Genomic DNA, 17,903 nt, shown 5'->3' on the forward strand with positions numbered 1-17,903 from the left:
TCCCTTTAAATATTGGCCATTAATTGTATTTAATGTTGCCCTTACACCAGGCACTCAGCTATTTTGGGAATGTAAAAACGCATGACTTGGTAATGTAACACAGTTTGACACAAATCTTGGTTCCTGCCTTGCATTGATACAAAAGGTATTGCAGTTCACTTATTTGTTATATATAACTTAAAAGACATTGTCTTGTCTTCCAATGTACTCTGTTATACATAATGTACTCTGTTATACATAATGTACTCTGTTATACATAATGTACTCTCTGTCATTGTGTGCATAGTGTTAGAAGAGTTGCTTCGAGACAGAAAGATGGAAAGTGTCTTTGAAAATTGTCTTGATCAGACTTTCAGTGGTATTTTATCAAAACTGTTTTTATTATTATCCACAGAAGCTCATGTAATGAAAAGCTGGTCACACAATCTGCAAAGAGAACTACAGCTGAGCATGAGGATAAAACATATTGACCAACTACATTATCTGGAGACAGTATATCAGATATTCCCACTACCTACCATTACCCAGTAGCAACCAAATCAGAATTTATCACATTGTAAAAAAGTACAGTTTACAATTTTCATTATACTCTCAAATTACTGATAGTATATTGCAGTATTTCCTTAAAAGTATCTTAAAGAGAAATTCCAATGAATTACTAAACTTACAATATTCAAACTATATTTTTATCTTACATTTAAAAGTACTACACTGTTACTTAAAACTATAAGTACAATGTTACTTAAAACTATAAGTACAATGTTACTTGTATATACAACAATGTACAATGTCACTCCTAATTGTATCTTTACTTTAAGAGTGTCCAAAGAATATGTAATATGTTACTCTGATCCTACTGTATTATCACGTAGTTGTTTTGCAAATTAAGTTTTCATACTTAATCTATCACAGACCTTAGGTTTAGTGGAATCTGTCCACTATGTCTAATCTAACCATAGTCTGTGCATGCTACAAAACTGTGTGTACTACTGTACTCATGTGTTGTAGGGAGCCAGCATAGATTATCGCTTATTACTTACTCTGATATAAAGTCATTGTAATGTAAAATGTAACCTTTATGAATAAGCAATTAGCATGTGCACATGCTAAGTCCACTCGCTCTGAAAGGACATAATGCAAACAGAGAAATACATGAACACAGGCAACAGACAAATCAAGCAGACACATTTATACAACGGTTGGAAACATGGCAGGCTTCTGTGACTTTTCCTACCCATCAAATGGAGGTGGAAGAGCCTACAATTATTAGCTTATTAGCATCTTTGCTGTAAACATTCATTGGGCTGGGACCACCAGCTATCCATCCCTTTGGCATCATTATTATGGCCATTATTGTAATTATCATGATCGTAAGTCATCTCAGTTGTCAAAGAATCTTCCTCTGTGGAGTCTTTGAAGTGGCGTATAAATTGCGGATCTTCGTCATGCCTCAGTGACAGTCACATACTGCAATAGAGCATTATAAAACGGTCTGTCTGTCAGGCTGCATTATAATACTGTCTGTCTGTCAGGCTGCAAAAGGAGAGTCGACTGGATATCTGTCCTTAAACCAATGCATGGGTTCGCTCCAATGCCCATGTCTGTGGGCCAGGGCTTCCGAAGAAGGAGAGATGGGGTATGCCGGGGAGGGGGGACACGACAGACCTTTTTAGATGTAAAGAGGAGTCCATTCGTTAGGTGTCTGTCCTAAAAGGAGAAATAAAAAGAAACAGTGACCTGATGCAAGTAACAATGTTTTAGTTTGTTCATTGAAGAAACGGACATTGATGTGCATATTTTTGTCAATATAGGAAAATAATATATATAGAAGTCGCTAATGTGTAGTGTGTGCAAGTCGTTTTCCCAAACAAACACATTAACCAGGAAACAAAGCTAATTCCTCTCACACAGTGTAGAACAAAGCCCACAGTGCTTAACTTCTGCTCTTTCTCTTGTTTAACAAGCAAATATTTCATCTGGAGCTTTCTCAATTGTCTGTAATTACAGTGCAGCTTTCCACGCTGAGAAAGAGAAGAGAGAGAGAGAGAGAGAGAGAGAGAGAGAGAGAGAGAGAGAGAGAGAGAGAGAGAGAGAGAGAGAGAGAGAAAGAGAAGAGAGCAAGAGAGAGAAAGCTATCCAGTTAGCATGTGTGTTGTGGCTGTCCTGTGACTACACCATAATACACAAATTGCCAGGAATTTCTTGCTTTCTCGTGTACCAAACGGGGGTATGCTACAGCAGCGAATAACAAGTTGTGATCTTAGCGTCACTTTGGACTAAAGTAAAGTAGATCCCCTCCTACTGACTGGATTTGGGCAGAGCCTCCTTGGCATTTGTTTGTCTCTCTCGCTCTCTCTGTCTCTAGCAAAATGAAAATGTAAGTGCGGTTGATTTACAAAGAAGCAACTGATGCAGTACTAGGTACACACACGCAAACGCGCGCGCACACGCACGCACGCACGCACGCACGCACGCACGCACGCACACACACACACACACACACACACACACACACACACACACACACACACACACACACACACACACACACACACACACACACACACACACACACACACACACACACACACACACACACACACACACACACACACACACACACACACACACACACACACACACACACACACACAGAGGAGCATTTTAGTCTTCATTGACCTCATCTGTAAGGTTTCTGAGACAGAAGCCTACTCATGTTAGGGATAGTTCAGCGATATTACATACTTATGTGTTTCCTCTCTAAATATGTAACTTCTCTGAACTATCCCTTTAACACATAGATAAATATAAACGCAACATGTAAAGTGTTGGTCCCATGTTTCATCATCTGAAATAAAAGATCCCAGAAATGTTCCATACGCACAAAAAAGCTTATTTCTCTCAAATTTTGTGTACAAATTAGTTTATATCCCTGTTAGTGAGCATTTCTCCTTTGCCAAGATAATCCATCCACCTGACAGGTGTGGCACATCAAGAAGCTGATTAAACAGCATGATCATTACACAGGTGCACCTTGGGCTGCGGGCAATAAAAGGCCACTCTAACATGTGCAGTTTTGTCACACAACACAATGCCACAAGTTTTGAGGGAATGTGCAATTGGAATGCTGACTGTAGGAATGTCCACCAGAGCTGTTGGGGGAGAATTTAATGTTAATTTCTCTACCATTGTCTAATTTTGTTTTAGAGAATTTGGCAGTACGTCCAACCATGTCAGCCCAGGACCTCCATATCCGGCTTCTTCACCTACGGGATCGTCTGAGACAAGCCATCCGGACAGCTGATGAAACTGAGGAGTATTTCTGTCTGTAATAAAGCCCTATTGTGGGGTAAAACTCATTCTGATTGGCTGGGTCTGGCGACCCAGTGGCTGCGCCCCTGTGAAATCCCAAGATTAGGGCCTAATGAATTTATTTAAATTGATTGGATTTCTTGATATGAACTGTAACTCAGTAAAATCACTGCATGTTGTATTTATATATTTGTTCAGTATAGATCTTTTACGTAGTCTTCTTTTCTTATTGTCTGACTTGAACTGGAACACTGAATTGATCACGATAATGGATGAAAAGCCGTGATTGAAAATAACAATTTCTTCTTACCTTGCCTAGTTAAATAAAGGTTAAATAAAATAAAAAATAAAAAATAAAGAGCAATGTCATACCTCTCGTTTGCATTAGACCAACATCTTTATATGGACTATATCGTTTCTACACACTCCCATGTTGGTCAGTGCTCTGCTCTTGCATGACGTGTCAAACCCAGAACTCTGTGATGCACTATGTGTCAAACCCAGAACTCTGTGATGCACTATGTGTCAAACCCAGAACTCTGTGATGCACTATGTGTCAAACCCAGAACTCTGTGATGCACTATGTGTCAAACCCAGAACTCTGTGATGCACTATGTGTCAAACCCAGAACTCTGTGATGCACTACGTGTCAAATCCAGAACTCTGTGATGCACTATGTGTCAAACCCAGAACTCTGTGATGCACTACTTGTCAAACCCAGAACTCTGTGATGCACTATGTGTCAAACCCAAAGTATAGAACTCTGTGATGCACTACGTGTCAAACCCAAAGTATAGAACTCTGTGATGCACTACGTGTCAAATCCAGAACTCTGTGATGCACTACGTGTCAAACCCAAAGTATAGAACTCTGTGATGCACTACGTGTCAAACCCAAAGTATAGAACTCTGTGATGCACTACGTGTCAAACCCAAAGTATAGAACTCTGTGATGCACTACGTGTCAAACCCAAAGTATAGAACTCTGTGATGCACTACGTGCACTACATCCACACTACAGCTGTTGGAACAGCCCAGCCCATGCAGCACATCCATCCATCCATCCAGCACCTGCTCTAGCATCAGGTCAATGTTCAAACCCTAGAACTAAAGATGAGTAGCAGAAGCCCACAACTCTTGGAACCATCGGCCTGTTTGCAAGGCTCTGAAGCTCTTAAAAGCCAGATGTGCCACAGAGGATCTATAACAGCTGGTCCTAGATCAGTGCAAAGTAACTGCAACTGCAACCCACAAACACATATAGAGCTAGAGGTTCCGGCAGGGGAAAGAACAGTGACAGCCCTTTAATTGAAGAATAAGCAGAGTTGAGCGCCACTTGTTGTTGCCAGGTTAAACACAGCAGCGTATTCTAAATCACACACACACATGAACCCAGCAACACGCACATCTGCATTTACACACACATATACACACATCCACTTAAAAACACACACACACATGCTACACACACAAATGCAACCAACAACACACACATCCGTATAAAACAGCCACACAAATGCACCCAATATGAACCCCTCATATAAACACACACTTTATCCAAACACTCGTTACACATATGAAAAAAGTTCATAAACACATGCACGTTTCATTTACTGTAGGAAGGAATTTCAGTTTTCACATTTCAGTGGATAACGTTAGGAAGCAGAACAGTACAGTGGATAACGTTAGGAAGCAGAACAGTTCAGTGGATAACGTTAGGAAGCAGAACAGTTCAGTGGATAACGTTAGGAAGCAGAACAGTTCAGTGGATAACGTTAGGAAGCAGAACAGTTCAGTGGATAACGTTAGGAAGCAGAACAGTTCAGTGGAAAACGTTAAGAAGCAGAACAGTACAGTGGATAACGTTAGGAAGCAGAACAGTTCAGTGGATAACGTTAGGAAGCAGAACAGTTCAGTGGATAACGTTAGGAAGCAGAACAGTACAGTGAATAACATTAGGAAGCAGAACAGTTCAGTGGATAACGTTAGGAAGCAGAACAGTACAGTGGATAACGTTAGGAAGCAGAACAGTTCAGTGGATAACGTTAGGAAGCAGAACAGTTCAGTGGATAACGTTAGGAAGCAGAACAGTTCAGTGGATAACGTTAGGAAGCAGAACAGTACAGTGGATAACGTTAGGAAGCAGAACAGTTCAGTGGATAACGTTAGGAAGCAGAACAGTACAGTGGATAACGTTAGGAAGCAGAACAGTACAGTGGATAACGTTAGGAAGCAGAACAGTTCAGTGGATAACGTTAGGAAGCAGAACAGTACAGTGGATAACGTTAGGAAGCAGAACAGTACAGTGGATAACGTTAGGAAGCAGAACAGTTCAGTGGATAACGTTAGGAAGCAGAACAGTACAGTGGATAACGTTAGGAAGCAGAACAGTTCAGTGGATAACGTTAGGAAGCAGAACAGTTCAGTGGATAACGTTAGGAAGCAGAACAGTACAGTGGATAACGTTAGGAAGCAGAACAGTTCAGTGGATAACGTTAGGAAGCAGAACAGTTCAGTGGATAACGTTAGGAAGCAGAACAGTTCAGTGGATAACGTTAGGAAGCAGAACAGTACAGTGGATAACGTTAGGAAGCAGAACAGTACAGTGGATAACGTTAGGAAGCAGAACAGTTCAGTGGAAAACGTTAAGAAGCAGAACAGTTCAGTGGATAACGTTAGGAAGCAGAACAGTACAGTGGATAACGTTAGGAAGCAGAACAGTTCAGTGGATAACGTTAGGAAGCAGAACAGTACAGTGGATAACGTTAGGAAGCAGAACAGTTCAGTGGATAACGTTAGGAAGCAGAACAGTACAGTGGATAACGTTAGGAAGCAGAACAGTTCAGTGGATAACGTTAGGAAGCAGAACAGTACAGTGGATAACGTTAGGAAGCAGAACAGTTCAGTGGATAACGTTAGGAAGCAGAACAGTTCAGTGGATAACGTTAGGAAGCAGAACAGTTCAGTGGATAACGTTAGGAAGCAGAACAGTTCAGTGGATAACGTTAGGAAGCAGAACAGTTCAGTGGATAACGTTAGGAAGCAGAACAGTTCAGTGGAAAACGTTAAGAAGCAGAACAGTACAGTGGATAACGTTAGGAAGCAGAACAGTTCAGTGGATAACGTTAGGAAGCAGAACAGTACAGTGGATAACGTTAGGAAGCAGAACAGTACAGTGAATAACGTTAGGAAGCAGAACAGCACAGTGGATAACGTTAGGAAGCAGAACAGTTCAGTGGATAACGTTAGGAAGCAGAACAGTACAGTGGATAACGTTAGGAAGCAGAACAGTTCAGTGAATAACGTTAGGAAGCAGAACAGTTCAGTGGATAACGTTAGGAAGCAGAACAGTACAGTGAATAACGTTAGGAACCAGAACAGTACAGTGGATAACGTTAGGAACCAAAACAGTACAGTGGATAACGTTAGGAAGCAGAACAGTACAGTGGATAACGTTAGGAAGCAGAACAGTACAGTGGATAACGTTAGGAAGCAGAACAGTACAGTGGATAACGTTAGGAAGCAGAACAGTTCAGTGGATAACGTTAGGAAGCAGAACAGTACAGTGGATAACGTTAGGAAGCAGAACAGTTCAGTGGATAACGTTAGGAAGCAGAACAGTTCAGTGGATAACGTTAGGAATTAGAACAGTACAGTGGATAACGTTAGGAAGCAGAACAGTACAGTGGATAACGTTAGGAAGCAGAACAGTTCAGTGGAAAACGTTAGGAAGCAGAACAGTACAGTGGATAACGTTAGGAAGCAGAACAGTTCAGTGGATAACGTTAGGAAGCAGAACAGTTCAGTGGATAACGTTAGGAAGCAGAACAGTTCAGTGGATAACGTTAGGAAGCAGAACAGTTCAGTGGATAACGTTAGGAAGCAGAACAGTTCAGTGGATAACGTTAGGAAGCAGAACAGTTCAGTGGATAACGTTAGGAAGCAGAACAGTTCAGTGGATAACGTTAGGAAGCAGAACAGTACAGTGGATAGCGTTAGGAAGCAGAACAGTACAGTGGATAACGTTAGGAAGCAGAACAGTTCAGTGGATAACATTAGGAAGCAGAACAGTACAGTGGATAACGTTAGGAAGCAGAACAGTTCAGTGGATAACGTTAGGAAACAGAACAGTTCAGTGGATAACGTTAGGAAGCAGAACAGTACAGTGGATAACGTTAGGAAGCAGAACAGTTCAGTGAATAACGTTAGGAAGCAGAACAGTACAGTGGATAACGTTAGGAAGCAGAAGAGTACAGTGGATAACGTTAGGAAGCAGAACAGTACAGTGGATAACGTTAGGAAGCAGAACAGTTCAGTGGTGGAACCTTCAAAGTCTGGCTTTTGATGCTGCTGAGGATGTTATAGTAATGTAAAGGGAATACTAGGAGACAGAACTAGTGTGTTTACGTGTGTGGGTGCACACATTAGGAATACCTCATTATGACGGATAGCCTCTGCTCCCTGCACCTCATCGTCCTTTCTTTGGCTCCTCGTTCTTTCCTACCTCTCCCTTTTAATCCTGTCTTCCTGGTTCTCTTTGATGGGCTTTTCAGTTAGCTCACACTCATCTTTTATCTTTCAATAAAAGCTTATCTTCCAGGTTCTTATCTGCATTCAGAAGAGTGGCCGCTAATTCCGCCAAGTTTACTTGTTTTTTTTTCAAGAGACTGAGAGGAAAGGCAGATAACAAAAGCTAGAAATGGCATACACACACACACACACACATGGATGTACACACACACACACACACACACGCACGCACGCACGCACGCACGCACGCACGCACGCACGCACGCACGCACGCACGCACGCACACACACACACACACACACACACGTAAACACACAAGTATACACATGCCAGTGCATAGGCTACACACAGTGATACGAACGCATAAGAACTCCACATAAACAAGCACACACACATATACAACGGCTCACTCACACACACGCACCATCAAACTCTCCCCTGGCACACACACCTTCCTAATGCCTCACAACTGTTTCCAATCTAAAGGTTCCTGCTTGTCTGGGCCTCGGCAGGCCCTGATTAGATGACACTGGATACAAGATCCTGAGGAGAAAGGGCAAGGCTGCAGGGGAGAGGAGAGAGGGAGTGAGTGAGGCAGGGAGGGAGGCAGGGCTGCTTTTTCTCTATCCCTCTCTTTTTTCGCCTGATATACCTGATATAACCTGATATACCTGATATACCTGATATAACTGATATACCTGATATACCTGATATAACCTGATGTACCTGATATACCTGATTTAACCTGATATACCTGATATAACCTGATGTACCTGATATACCTGATTTAACCTGATATACCTGATATACCTGATATAACCTGATATACCTGATATAACCTGATATACCTGATATAACCTGATATACCTGATATACCTGATATACCTGATATACCTGATATAACCTGATGTACCTGATTTAACCTGATATAACCTGATATACCTGATATAACCTGATATACCTGATATAACCTGATATACCTGATATACCTGATATAACCTGATATACCTGATATAACCTGATATACCCTGATATAACCTGATATACCCTGATATAACCTGATATACCTGATATACCTGATATACCTTATATACCTGATTTAACCTGATTTAACCTGATATAACCTGATGTACCTGATATACCTGATATAAGTGATATAACCTGATGTACCTGATATACCTGATATACCTGATATAACCTGATATACCTGATATACCTGATATACCTGATATAACCTGATATACCTGATATACCTGATATAACCTGATGTACCTGATATACCTGATTTAACCTGATTTAACCTGATGTACCTGATGTACCTGATATACATGATATACATGATATACATGATATACCTGATATACCTGATATAACCTGATTTAACCTGATGTACCTGCTATAACTGTGCAGGACCCCGGTATCTGATAACACTAGAGAAATAAAACATAACTGTTTCTGGTCTAGTCTACCTGAGGTATGTTAGATAACGATCTGGATAAAAGGTTTGTTATTAAGAGAGAGTCAATGGTAAAACTACATGCAAAAATTGAATCGCTCATTGATGTACTTAAAAACGTTTTAGAAAATATAATATGATATTACAAACATTAAAAACATTTTTAAAATACATTATTAGTCCACAATTAAACGGTTATATTGTCACTATAACAATAATTTGACAATTTTCGGGTAGTGGGCTGCTGGTATTGGTTATGGCTGGTTGGGTTTAAATATTATGTAGAACTCCAAACTATTGTCAGTCATTCTATTTTCTTATCTACACAGTGCATCACGACAGATAGCTAAATATTTCTGCCTAAAACTGTCAAATGATTTAGGATTATACTAGATCGCTACATATTACAGTACGTTTCATTAAAATGATATTTTCATGAAATACGACATTAGTGTAACTGGAATATAATTTTTTTATGTTAGGACATTTGATTGATAATACATCTTCTGATGAAAGGACAGGATCTTTATACTAATTTGATGTAAATGAAAATTGTCTATTAAAGTGTTTGTTGTCAAAATTGTCAAACTGCACACCATATGTTTGAACTAAAAAATGAAATCAAATTGAATATTGTAATTATGATTCCGCATTACTAGATGTTTTATTTGTAATTTAGGCTTTTATACAATACTACAATTTCCTAATTTATCATTCTGTTTTAACTATATTATTACTTTTAATTATGTTACAGAAAAATATATTTTGTTTAAATAGTTAATCAATAGTTACAAACATACAGAGATGCACATGCACTCATGCACATGGGCAGTGGACATGTGACAGTCAGATATTTATCAAATACGTTTACCTACTGATCCATTGGGAATAGGCTTTTCCTATTTATTAATAGCATAATGCATGTTGACATATTGAAATAAAGACAGCCTGCACTACCTCGTACTCTTTCCCACTTCAACAAATAAAAACAGATTTCCTTAAAGGAAGATGCAAATCATATCTGAATTTTACAGAGAAGGTGAACAGCAAGAATAACTCCCTTTTCTAAACATTCCGGAGTCGGAAATTCTCATTTGTTTGGGTTTAATCAGGTTAGCTTGTTCTCCCATCAATCACCCTAAAGGGTCACTTTGATCAGTTAAATTAGAAAATGCATATTTACATTAGTTTGATGCACAGATATGTCAGATGGTTCCACTTTTCTAACCTGTGAATTATAACACATGTTCTCATCATTGTTGTCACGCACGTTCATAAAATAAATACTTAAAAGTAAAGCATTACTACATGGTCAACCAATTGAAACAACAAAGTAAAAATAAAAATATTTGCAGTACATGGTGTTTCCATAATACCAATAAGCTCTGGGTAACATTCCCATAATACAAGTATATCAGTATATCAGTATGACATATTTAGTAAGACGCCCCATACTTTCAACTTCCTTGTCACTAGCGTTGCTAGCCTGGGCCTGGTTTCGCCTTAACGATGGAGCTAAGTTACGAGTGTGTTCAAGCACAACGTTAGCAACGATTGTTTTGGGAAACAGCTAGCATATTCAACCATGCTCCTGTAAAGGTTTTAAAGATCATCATCTTAAGACGCTTTTGGGAAAGCACAGAGGCCCTGGCTGTTTGGCCATATGTAACACACGCGCGCGCGCGCTGTGTGTGTGTGTGTGTGTGTGTGTGTGTGTGTGTGTGTGTGTGTGTGTGTGTGTGTGTGTGTGTGTGTGTGTGTGTGTGTGTGTGTGTGTGTGTGTGTGTGTGTGTGTGTGTGTGTGTGTGTGTGTGTGTGTGTGTGTGTGTGTGTGTGTGTGTGTGTGTGTGTGTGTGTGTGTGTGTTTTTAAACATACCTGCATGGGTGTACCGTAGAGTTGTGGAGTTGGGGCTAAATTGTTAGGCGGCATACAGGGGCATTTGAGGTGGAAAGGGGGGTTGGGGTGGCAAAGGTCGAAGGGTGAACGGGTACAGTGGGAGTGATGGGGCAGTGGTTAAGTTGAGTGATGGGGCAGTGGGTAAGGTGAGTGATAGGGCAGTGGGTAAGGTGAGTGATGGGGAAGTGGGTAAGGTGAGTGATGGGGCAGTGGGTAAGGTGAGTGATAGGGCAGTGGGTAAGGTGAGTGATGGGGAAGTGGGTAAGGTGAGTGATGGGGCAGTGGGTAAGGTGAGTGATAGGGCAGTGGGTAAGGTGAGTGATGGGGCAGTGGGTAAGGTGAGTGATGGAGCAGTGGGTAAAGTGAGTGATGGAGCAGTGGGTAAGGTGAGTGATGGGGCAGTGGACGATTAGGGGAATGAGATGGGAGGGTAAGCAAAGAACAGTTTGAAGAACAGTAGAGAATAGAGAATAATGAAGAAAGGGAGGTCGTGGGTTAGGAGGAAACAGTGACACTGTGTTTTGACTTAAAGGAGGGCCAGAGATAGTGGCTTAAGGGAGGCCGTGGATGGTGAGGTTACAGGGTACAGAGATAGTGGGTTAGGGGAGGACAGGGATGGTGGGGTTAGGGGGTACAGAGATAGTGGGTTAGGGGAGGCCAGGGATGGTAGGGTTAGGGGTACAGTGATAGTGGGTTAGGGGAGGACAGGGATGGTGGGGTTAGGGGGTACAGAGATAGTGGTTAGGGGAGGCCAGGGATGGTAGGGTTAGGGGGTACAGTGATAGTGGGTAAGGGGAGGCCAGGGATGGTGGGGTTACAGGGTACAGAGATAGTGGGTTGGGGGATCACATGGATGGTGGGGTTAGGGGGTACAGAGATAGTGGGTTAGGGGAGGCCAGGGATGGTGGGGTTAGGGTGTACAGAGATAGTGGGTTAGGGGAGGCCAGGGATGGTGGGGTTAGGCAGTACAAGAAGGAAGGGGCAGAGAAAGTATGGGTAAGACAGAGCAGGACGGGCAGAGCAGGATGGAGAGGGGACACTAGTGGCTGGCAGACATTGCCCAGGCACCCTCCATCCTCCAGACGGAAAAGGCGTAGCTGAGGCGTTCGTGGGCTAGGTAGTTGCAGCTAGCCAGCTTGGCGTCCATCTCATCACTCTGCAGCACCTGGTACAGGAAGTCGATGTAGCGTGACGCCAGTTTCAGGATCTGGATCTTGCTAAGTTTGTCGGACGGCAGAGTGGGGATGATCTTACGCAGCGAGGCGAAGGCGTCGTTCAGCGACTGCGTGCGCTGGCGCTCGCGAACGTTGGCGATTACTCGCTGCGTGTGCAGGTCCTCGAAGGGCTCGCCGCCCGGGCCCAAGCCGAGGCCGCTGGAGCTCAGCACGGATGGCGCCACGCACACCACCGACGTGGGGGAGCTCTGTTGCTTCTTCTGCCGCTTTGGCCCCGACGGAACCAGGCAGTTGGGGCTCCCGCTGACCACGGCCCGCTCCTCGGCCCGACCCAAACTGTCCTTCTTGGGGTACGGCACCCGTTTTCGCCCCCCCGTTGGCCCACTCTTCTTGGAGCCCCTCTCCAGCTCCTCCTCGCTGGCCCCCAGCCCCCCTTCAGGGGAGTTGGCGCAGGAAACCTCCTCGCGCATAGCCACCTCCCTCTCAGGACACCGTCCTTCTTCCCTTTCCAAGGCAGGCTGGTTTTTGCTCTTCGTTCCTCTCTCTCTTTCCCTCTATTTCTCTTCTTCAGACAGCCGTGTGGGAAGTTCTGGTAGAGACACACAGGGTTAGAAGTTTCGTCTTCTTCCTCCAGTGAAGGACGATGAGTGATACGCTTCACGCTTCTAAACTGCAAACTGTTGAAGATCCATAGGCTTTGGCTTTACTCCCAGTCAGTCAGAAAGCTCTGTCTCTTTCCTGTGCCTCAGTGGTGAATTCCTCACCTCCAGTTTCCCATCTCCTCAACCCGTGTGTAGAACAACAACAAACCATCTACTTCGCCGTGCTACCTCCCATGCTTTTATACTCGCCCCACGAAAACGAGGGGCCTACGGGCAGCTGCGATTGGTCAGAACCGGCTTCTTAGGGTGTGGTTTGGAAGCAGGAAGTGAGCTCGAGGCTGGTGGGTGGCTGGGAAGGGGGTAAGTGGCCTCCTCAGCCAATTGTGAGAGGCCTTGCTAAAAGCTGCAGAAGTTGTCTGCGTCTTTATAGGTTCCAGATTTCTCCTGCCAGAGCACTCCTGTCATTCTCCCGTACCCGCTTGTCTGTCTGTCTGTCTCTCTTCTCATCAATTCATTACATGCTTCGAGGCTCATAGGTTTGTTGTGCACTTTGACTTCTAAGATATTAAAACATTGAGGGGATCGTTGATTGAGGGGATTAGTACTGAATTAAGGTGCTTGGTATGTTCAAGATTAAGTAGATGTAATATCTAAAAGTTTACAGTGAAAACCTTTTATGCATGATATCTCAAGGACTACTCCTTTTTCTTATAAAATATATTTTTTATTATTTCTCAAATTAGAAAGAGCAAGTGTGAGTTCACTGTGTCAGAAGTGACCTCTCTAATATTCATGTGGCATCCTTAATATCTATCACATGACACTATAAAGACACATCCCTCACGCCAAGGGTCAATCCTCCAAGCCAGTCTGGGCAAAAAACATGTGGATTAACATTAGACAGATTTTCACTTTAAACAATAAACATTGTGATGTCACATTTCTGTTTAATAGTACCCAAATAGAAATGTCACCATGACAACTGGGATTATTCCTTTAAACCTTAAAACAATACTGCCACTGTGAATATGCCTTTTGTTCAGTACAAAAACAGAAAATATGTCACAAAACCTAGTAAATTAAAATAGTATTTTCAACATACAGTATGTCATATGAAAAAATAACTTTTCAAATCAGGTTTCCCATAGAAATAGAACAACTAGAATGAATGTCCTTATTTAAGCAATTCCATTTCTATGCATTATCCACTGCAATCTCTATATGTGAGACATGTAGCCATGGCGACGGCCCATTGAGGACCCTAAATAACCCCTAACCCTGTGAGCTTGTGACCCCAGCTCACTAAGGTGAGAGGGCTGCTAATTATGCCATCCATGCCCTCTGGTGGAGTAGACACATGTTCTCTCTCCACACCAGGAACCCAGGGGAACACACATCTGGGCCTGCAGGGACACACCACAAGAGACACACACATACACACACGCACACACACACAATTTAACTCCTAACCAATATCTCTAGACAATCTCCTGAAATGTAATCAAACATGATGCCTTGAAAACTACACATTTATCAGTAGACATGAATAGTTACGTCAAGTAATGTATATGAATTGTCATGTTATGGTATGACAGACTTTATATTAGTGTTGATGGTTTTATCACAGGACACAAAGTGTGATTGCCTCTGCATTTGAGGGAGGTGAGTGGAGAATTTTAGAGGGGCTTTTTTTGGTGAACTTTATGAATTTTATATAGCCATATACAAGAGAGCTGGGATCAACTACACTCAACTGCAATCAATCAACTCAAAAAATGTATTCCAGTTACTGAGATATTGAAGTGGAGGTTAGACTTAACATGCAGGAATAAGCATGCATAGCCCCCTTATAATGCCTTAGAATCATCTCATATTGATCCCGACTAAACACCAAACAATTTGAGTCCGTTGAAATGTTGATATGTAGAGTGATAGCATATTATAAGCTTTATTATAAGACTTTATAAGGTCTCATGCATGTCTATCATGCGTTATAACGCTGTATGCAAGCAGACTTTAAATAAAGTGTTGCCAAGTGGACAACACATTGGAATTATAACAGGCCTTATTTAAACAAAATTCCCTTTAATTTCAACCGAAATTCCCAAGTCAACTCCCAGATTAACTGGAATTATAAATAAATTGTCTCCAACCTCCGGGTGGGGTTGCAAAGAAGGACAGGAAGCCCATTGTTGTGCGCTGGGCCGTCCGGGGCTAACCTTGGGGCTGCTTACCTTAGCAGAGCATGCCTCCATGCCACCATCATGGAAAGAATGAGCGAACGACAGGCTAACAGGAACAGCATGGAACGTGCACCCCTCGCACAGAACAGAGGGAAAAATATTGAGAGAGGGAGAGAGAATGGGAGATGAATAAAGAAATGGAAAAGAAAGGCAAAAAGAGAGAAAAAAGAAAGAAAGGAAGGAGAGGAAGAGAAAAAGAAAGTCCAAACAGAACCAGATGCAGGAGTGGGGAGGGTTGTTTCATCTCCCTCCTCATAGGCTGATTGATGTTGCACATTTCATTTCCTTGTCAGAGTCTTGACATAATGTTTCACTAAACACTCCGGACCCTTTTTTTCTTTTGACTTTTATTTTTGGGGGTTAATAATTAACCCCTCCTGTGGCTGCAAACAGACAGCACGATATCAAGAGGACGTGTATAGAAATGGCTTTGATATCAAAGAGGAGTATAGGCCATCGTAATGTGTACTTTAGGTTTTGCCCATATGTTATAGTCCGAACTGATCCGTAGTATTGAAATACTGTACTGGGGAAAGTGTATGTTGAAAGAGGAGGGACTTTCAAAGTTCTTAAGCAAAGAAAAAAAAAATATTTCTGAAATCCATAATACTTGAATTTGGTTACTGCCTTCCTGCCAAGTTCTAAGAAAGTCTTGAGTAAAAACAACTGATCAACGGTACAAGGACCTTCCATCATAAGTAAGCATTGAGTAACGTGGTTCCTGTTGAAAATGAGTCCTAGAATACACTGTTCACCAAACTTCTCACCTTAACAGATGGCTCCTCCTCATCACACTGTCTTGGAGTTAGTAGAATAATCACCTAACCACTAGCCCAGGGTCAGATATTTCCCCCTCCTTATGGATATGGTCAGGATTTGGCTGTGGGGTAATCTGATCTTAGATCTGTGGATAGTAAGGCACAAGCTTCTATCTACCACAAGCCTGTCTTGGAAAGAGTGCATTGCCCAGCACACCTCCCCCTACCGCTGCTCCTCCATCCCTCCTCTGGAGCCCAGTGGGACACATGCAGACATCTGGGACCCATTTCCCCCCGTAGAGCAGGACTTCCTGTGGGGTATCAACCTAGCGGGGGTGGAGGGTGAGGGTGCATGGGGGTGAAGGACGGAGGTGCAGGACCGAGGGGGAAGGGTGATGTATATAGATATAGAGTATGGGTAGTAATGAGGGGTTGAGGGGTTTGAAGCTGGGAGAGAGGGCAGGTCTGGGGCCACTTCCATTCACTTAAACCGCCAGCAAGTCACCTCAATCTGTTTGTGTGTATACATTAAAGATGTAACATTTCCATTTTTTCTCCCCTTTTCTTTTTGATGGCTGATGAAATTAAATCAATGTATTCTTATGGCAAATCTGGTCCTTCGAAACACACACACAAACAGAGATTGTCTCTGTGCTGTGTTTGTGTGTGTGGGCAGAGCAAAGCAGCACTAAAGAAAGAAACCCCTGAAGGAATTTTTCTGTTGAGACAGATAAAAAAAACAATCCTGCTTTAAAAGCATTTTTTCTCCTCCATTGCATGCTAATCTGTGTTATTTCAGTTTGCCTGAGACTTAACTCTTTATATTAGGCTATAATTTATCATAATATTTAGTGCTCAAGCTTCCCTCAAATGTCCCTGCTTTCATGTGCAATTTGGCCAATATCCTGCGCTGGCTCTGATTACAGTGTTTAAGTCCCAGGGTCCATCCATGGCACATTACAAACAGTACCAGTGGAGTTCACAGCCAAGAATAACTATATAGGGCACACTAGGCTAGCATGGCTAACTCCAGCTCACAGCCAAGCAGAACTATGTAGGGAAAGTCCTCTACCCTCACACCTGTCAGGAAATGAGCGTAGACCGAACACGCGTGGAGAGACTTATCTACACCAGAAGTCCTATCATTACTTGACATACAGCACATTTAGCCAGCTAACATTGGCCATTGGTATTGATATGTAGAACATGTAGATTTAGACCAAAGTTTGTGCAGGTTTCTACCTCGACGGTGTGCCAAAACCAATGCTGGGCCCTTCCAATAGATGGTGCATCCAACGGAGGTAACCTTAGGTCACAGACATGACAGTGATCTATTACTACCCCTCAAGGAGTAGGCGTGTCAGTAGATGCCCTGTTGCATTGAGTGGGTGGATCACACATGGATCAACTGGAGGTAGACATTAACATGAGCTGGGCATTCAATCTGGATGCAACTATGACTTCCAACTCTTCCAAACCAATCAGAGTGAACACAGAAATGGCGCAGCGGTATAAGGCACTGTATTTCAGCACTAGAGCTGTCCCTACAGACCCTGGTTTGATTCCAGGCTGTATCACAACTGGCTGTGATTGGGTGGTGCACAATTGGCCCAGCATTGTCCGGGTTAGAGGTTGGCTGGGGTCTGTCATTGTAAATAAGAATTTGTTCTTAACAGACTTGCCTAGTAAAATAAAAGATGTCTCTGACCAGGCCCTCTGTACCACTGGTCACAGAACAGAACCATCCCACTGGGCAAAAAACTTGTTTACACATCATTTCAACAACAAAGCAATGTGATGACGTTGAATCAATAAGGAAAACTGATTGGATTTGCAAAATGTCATCAACGTCAGGGAATTTCTTTTTTTCACCCAACTTTTAACCCAAATCCAATGTCATGATGACATTTTTTTATTTATTTCACATTAA

At 42.5% G+C, this 17,903-nt stretch overlaps 2 protein-coding genes across 4 annotated transcripts in view; one reads left to right on the top strand and one right to left on the bottom strand.

Annotated features, from left to right (window-relative positions):
• The window catches only part of LOC139536233 (histone deacetylase 7-like), an 88,642-nt gene extending 84,904 nt beyond the window's left edge, over positions 1-3,738 (top strand). For 2 of the 3 annotated variants that reach the window (XM_071336570.1, XM_071336569.1), the window contains one exon: positions 3,208-3,737. In XM_071336570.1, the coding sequence (XP_071192671.1) occupies positions 3,208-3,304 (97 nt within the window). In that variant the 3' untranslated portion in view covers positions 3,305-3,737. Of the gene's footprint in view, positions 1-3,207 lie in introns of all 3 variants that reach the window. The other variant, XM_071336573.1, reaches the window with a different exon arrangement.
• Positions 357-13,182, bottom strand: LOC139536234 (twist-related protein 2-like). Its single transcript, XM_071336574.1, has 2 exons — positions 11,175-13,182; positions 357-1,707 (listed from the first exon to the last, which is right to left on the bottom strand). The coding sequence occupies exon 1, from the start codon at positions 12,838-12,840 to the stop codon at positions 12,235-12,237; it is 606 nt and encodes a 201-aa protein (XP_071192675.1). The 5' UTR covers positions 12,841-13,182; the 3' UTR covers positions 357-1,707; positions 11,175-12,234.
• Between the last annotated feature and the right edge of the window lie 4,721 nt (positions 13,183-17,903).

The sequence above is a fragment of the Salvelinus alpinus genome, chromosome 12 (genome assembly GCF_045679555.1).
Source record: "Salvelinus alpinus chromosome 12, SLU_Salpinus.1, whole genome shotgun sequence".
Classification (NCBI taxonomy): domain Eukaryota; kingdom Metazoa; phylum Chordata; class Actinopteri; order Salmoniformes; family Salmonidae; genus Salvelinus; species Salvelinus alpinus.

Excerpts from the sequence above, each read along its gene's own strand:
- LOC139536234 (XM_071336574.1), bottom strand. The coding sequence starts at position 12,840 with ATGCGCGAGGAGGTTTCCTGCGCCAACTCCCCTGAAGGGGGGCTGGGG.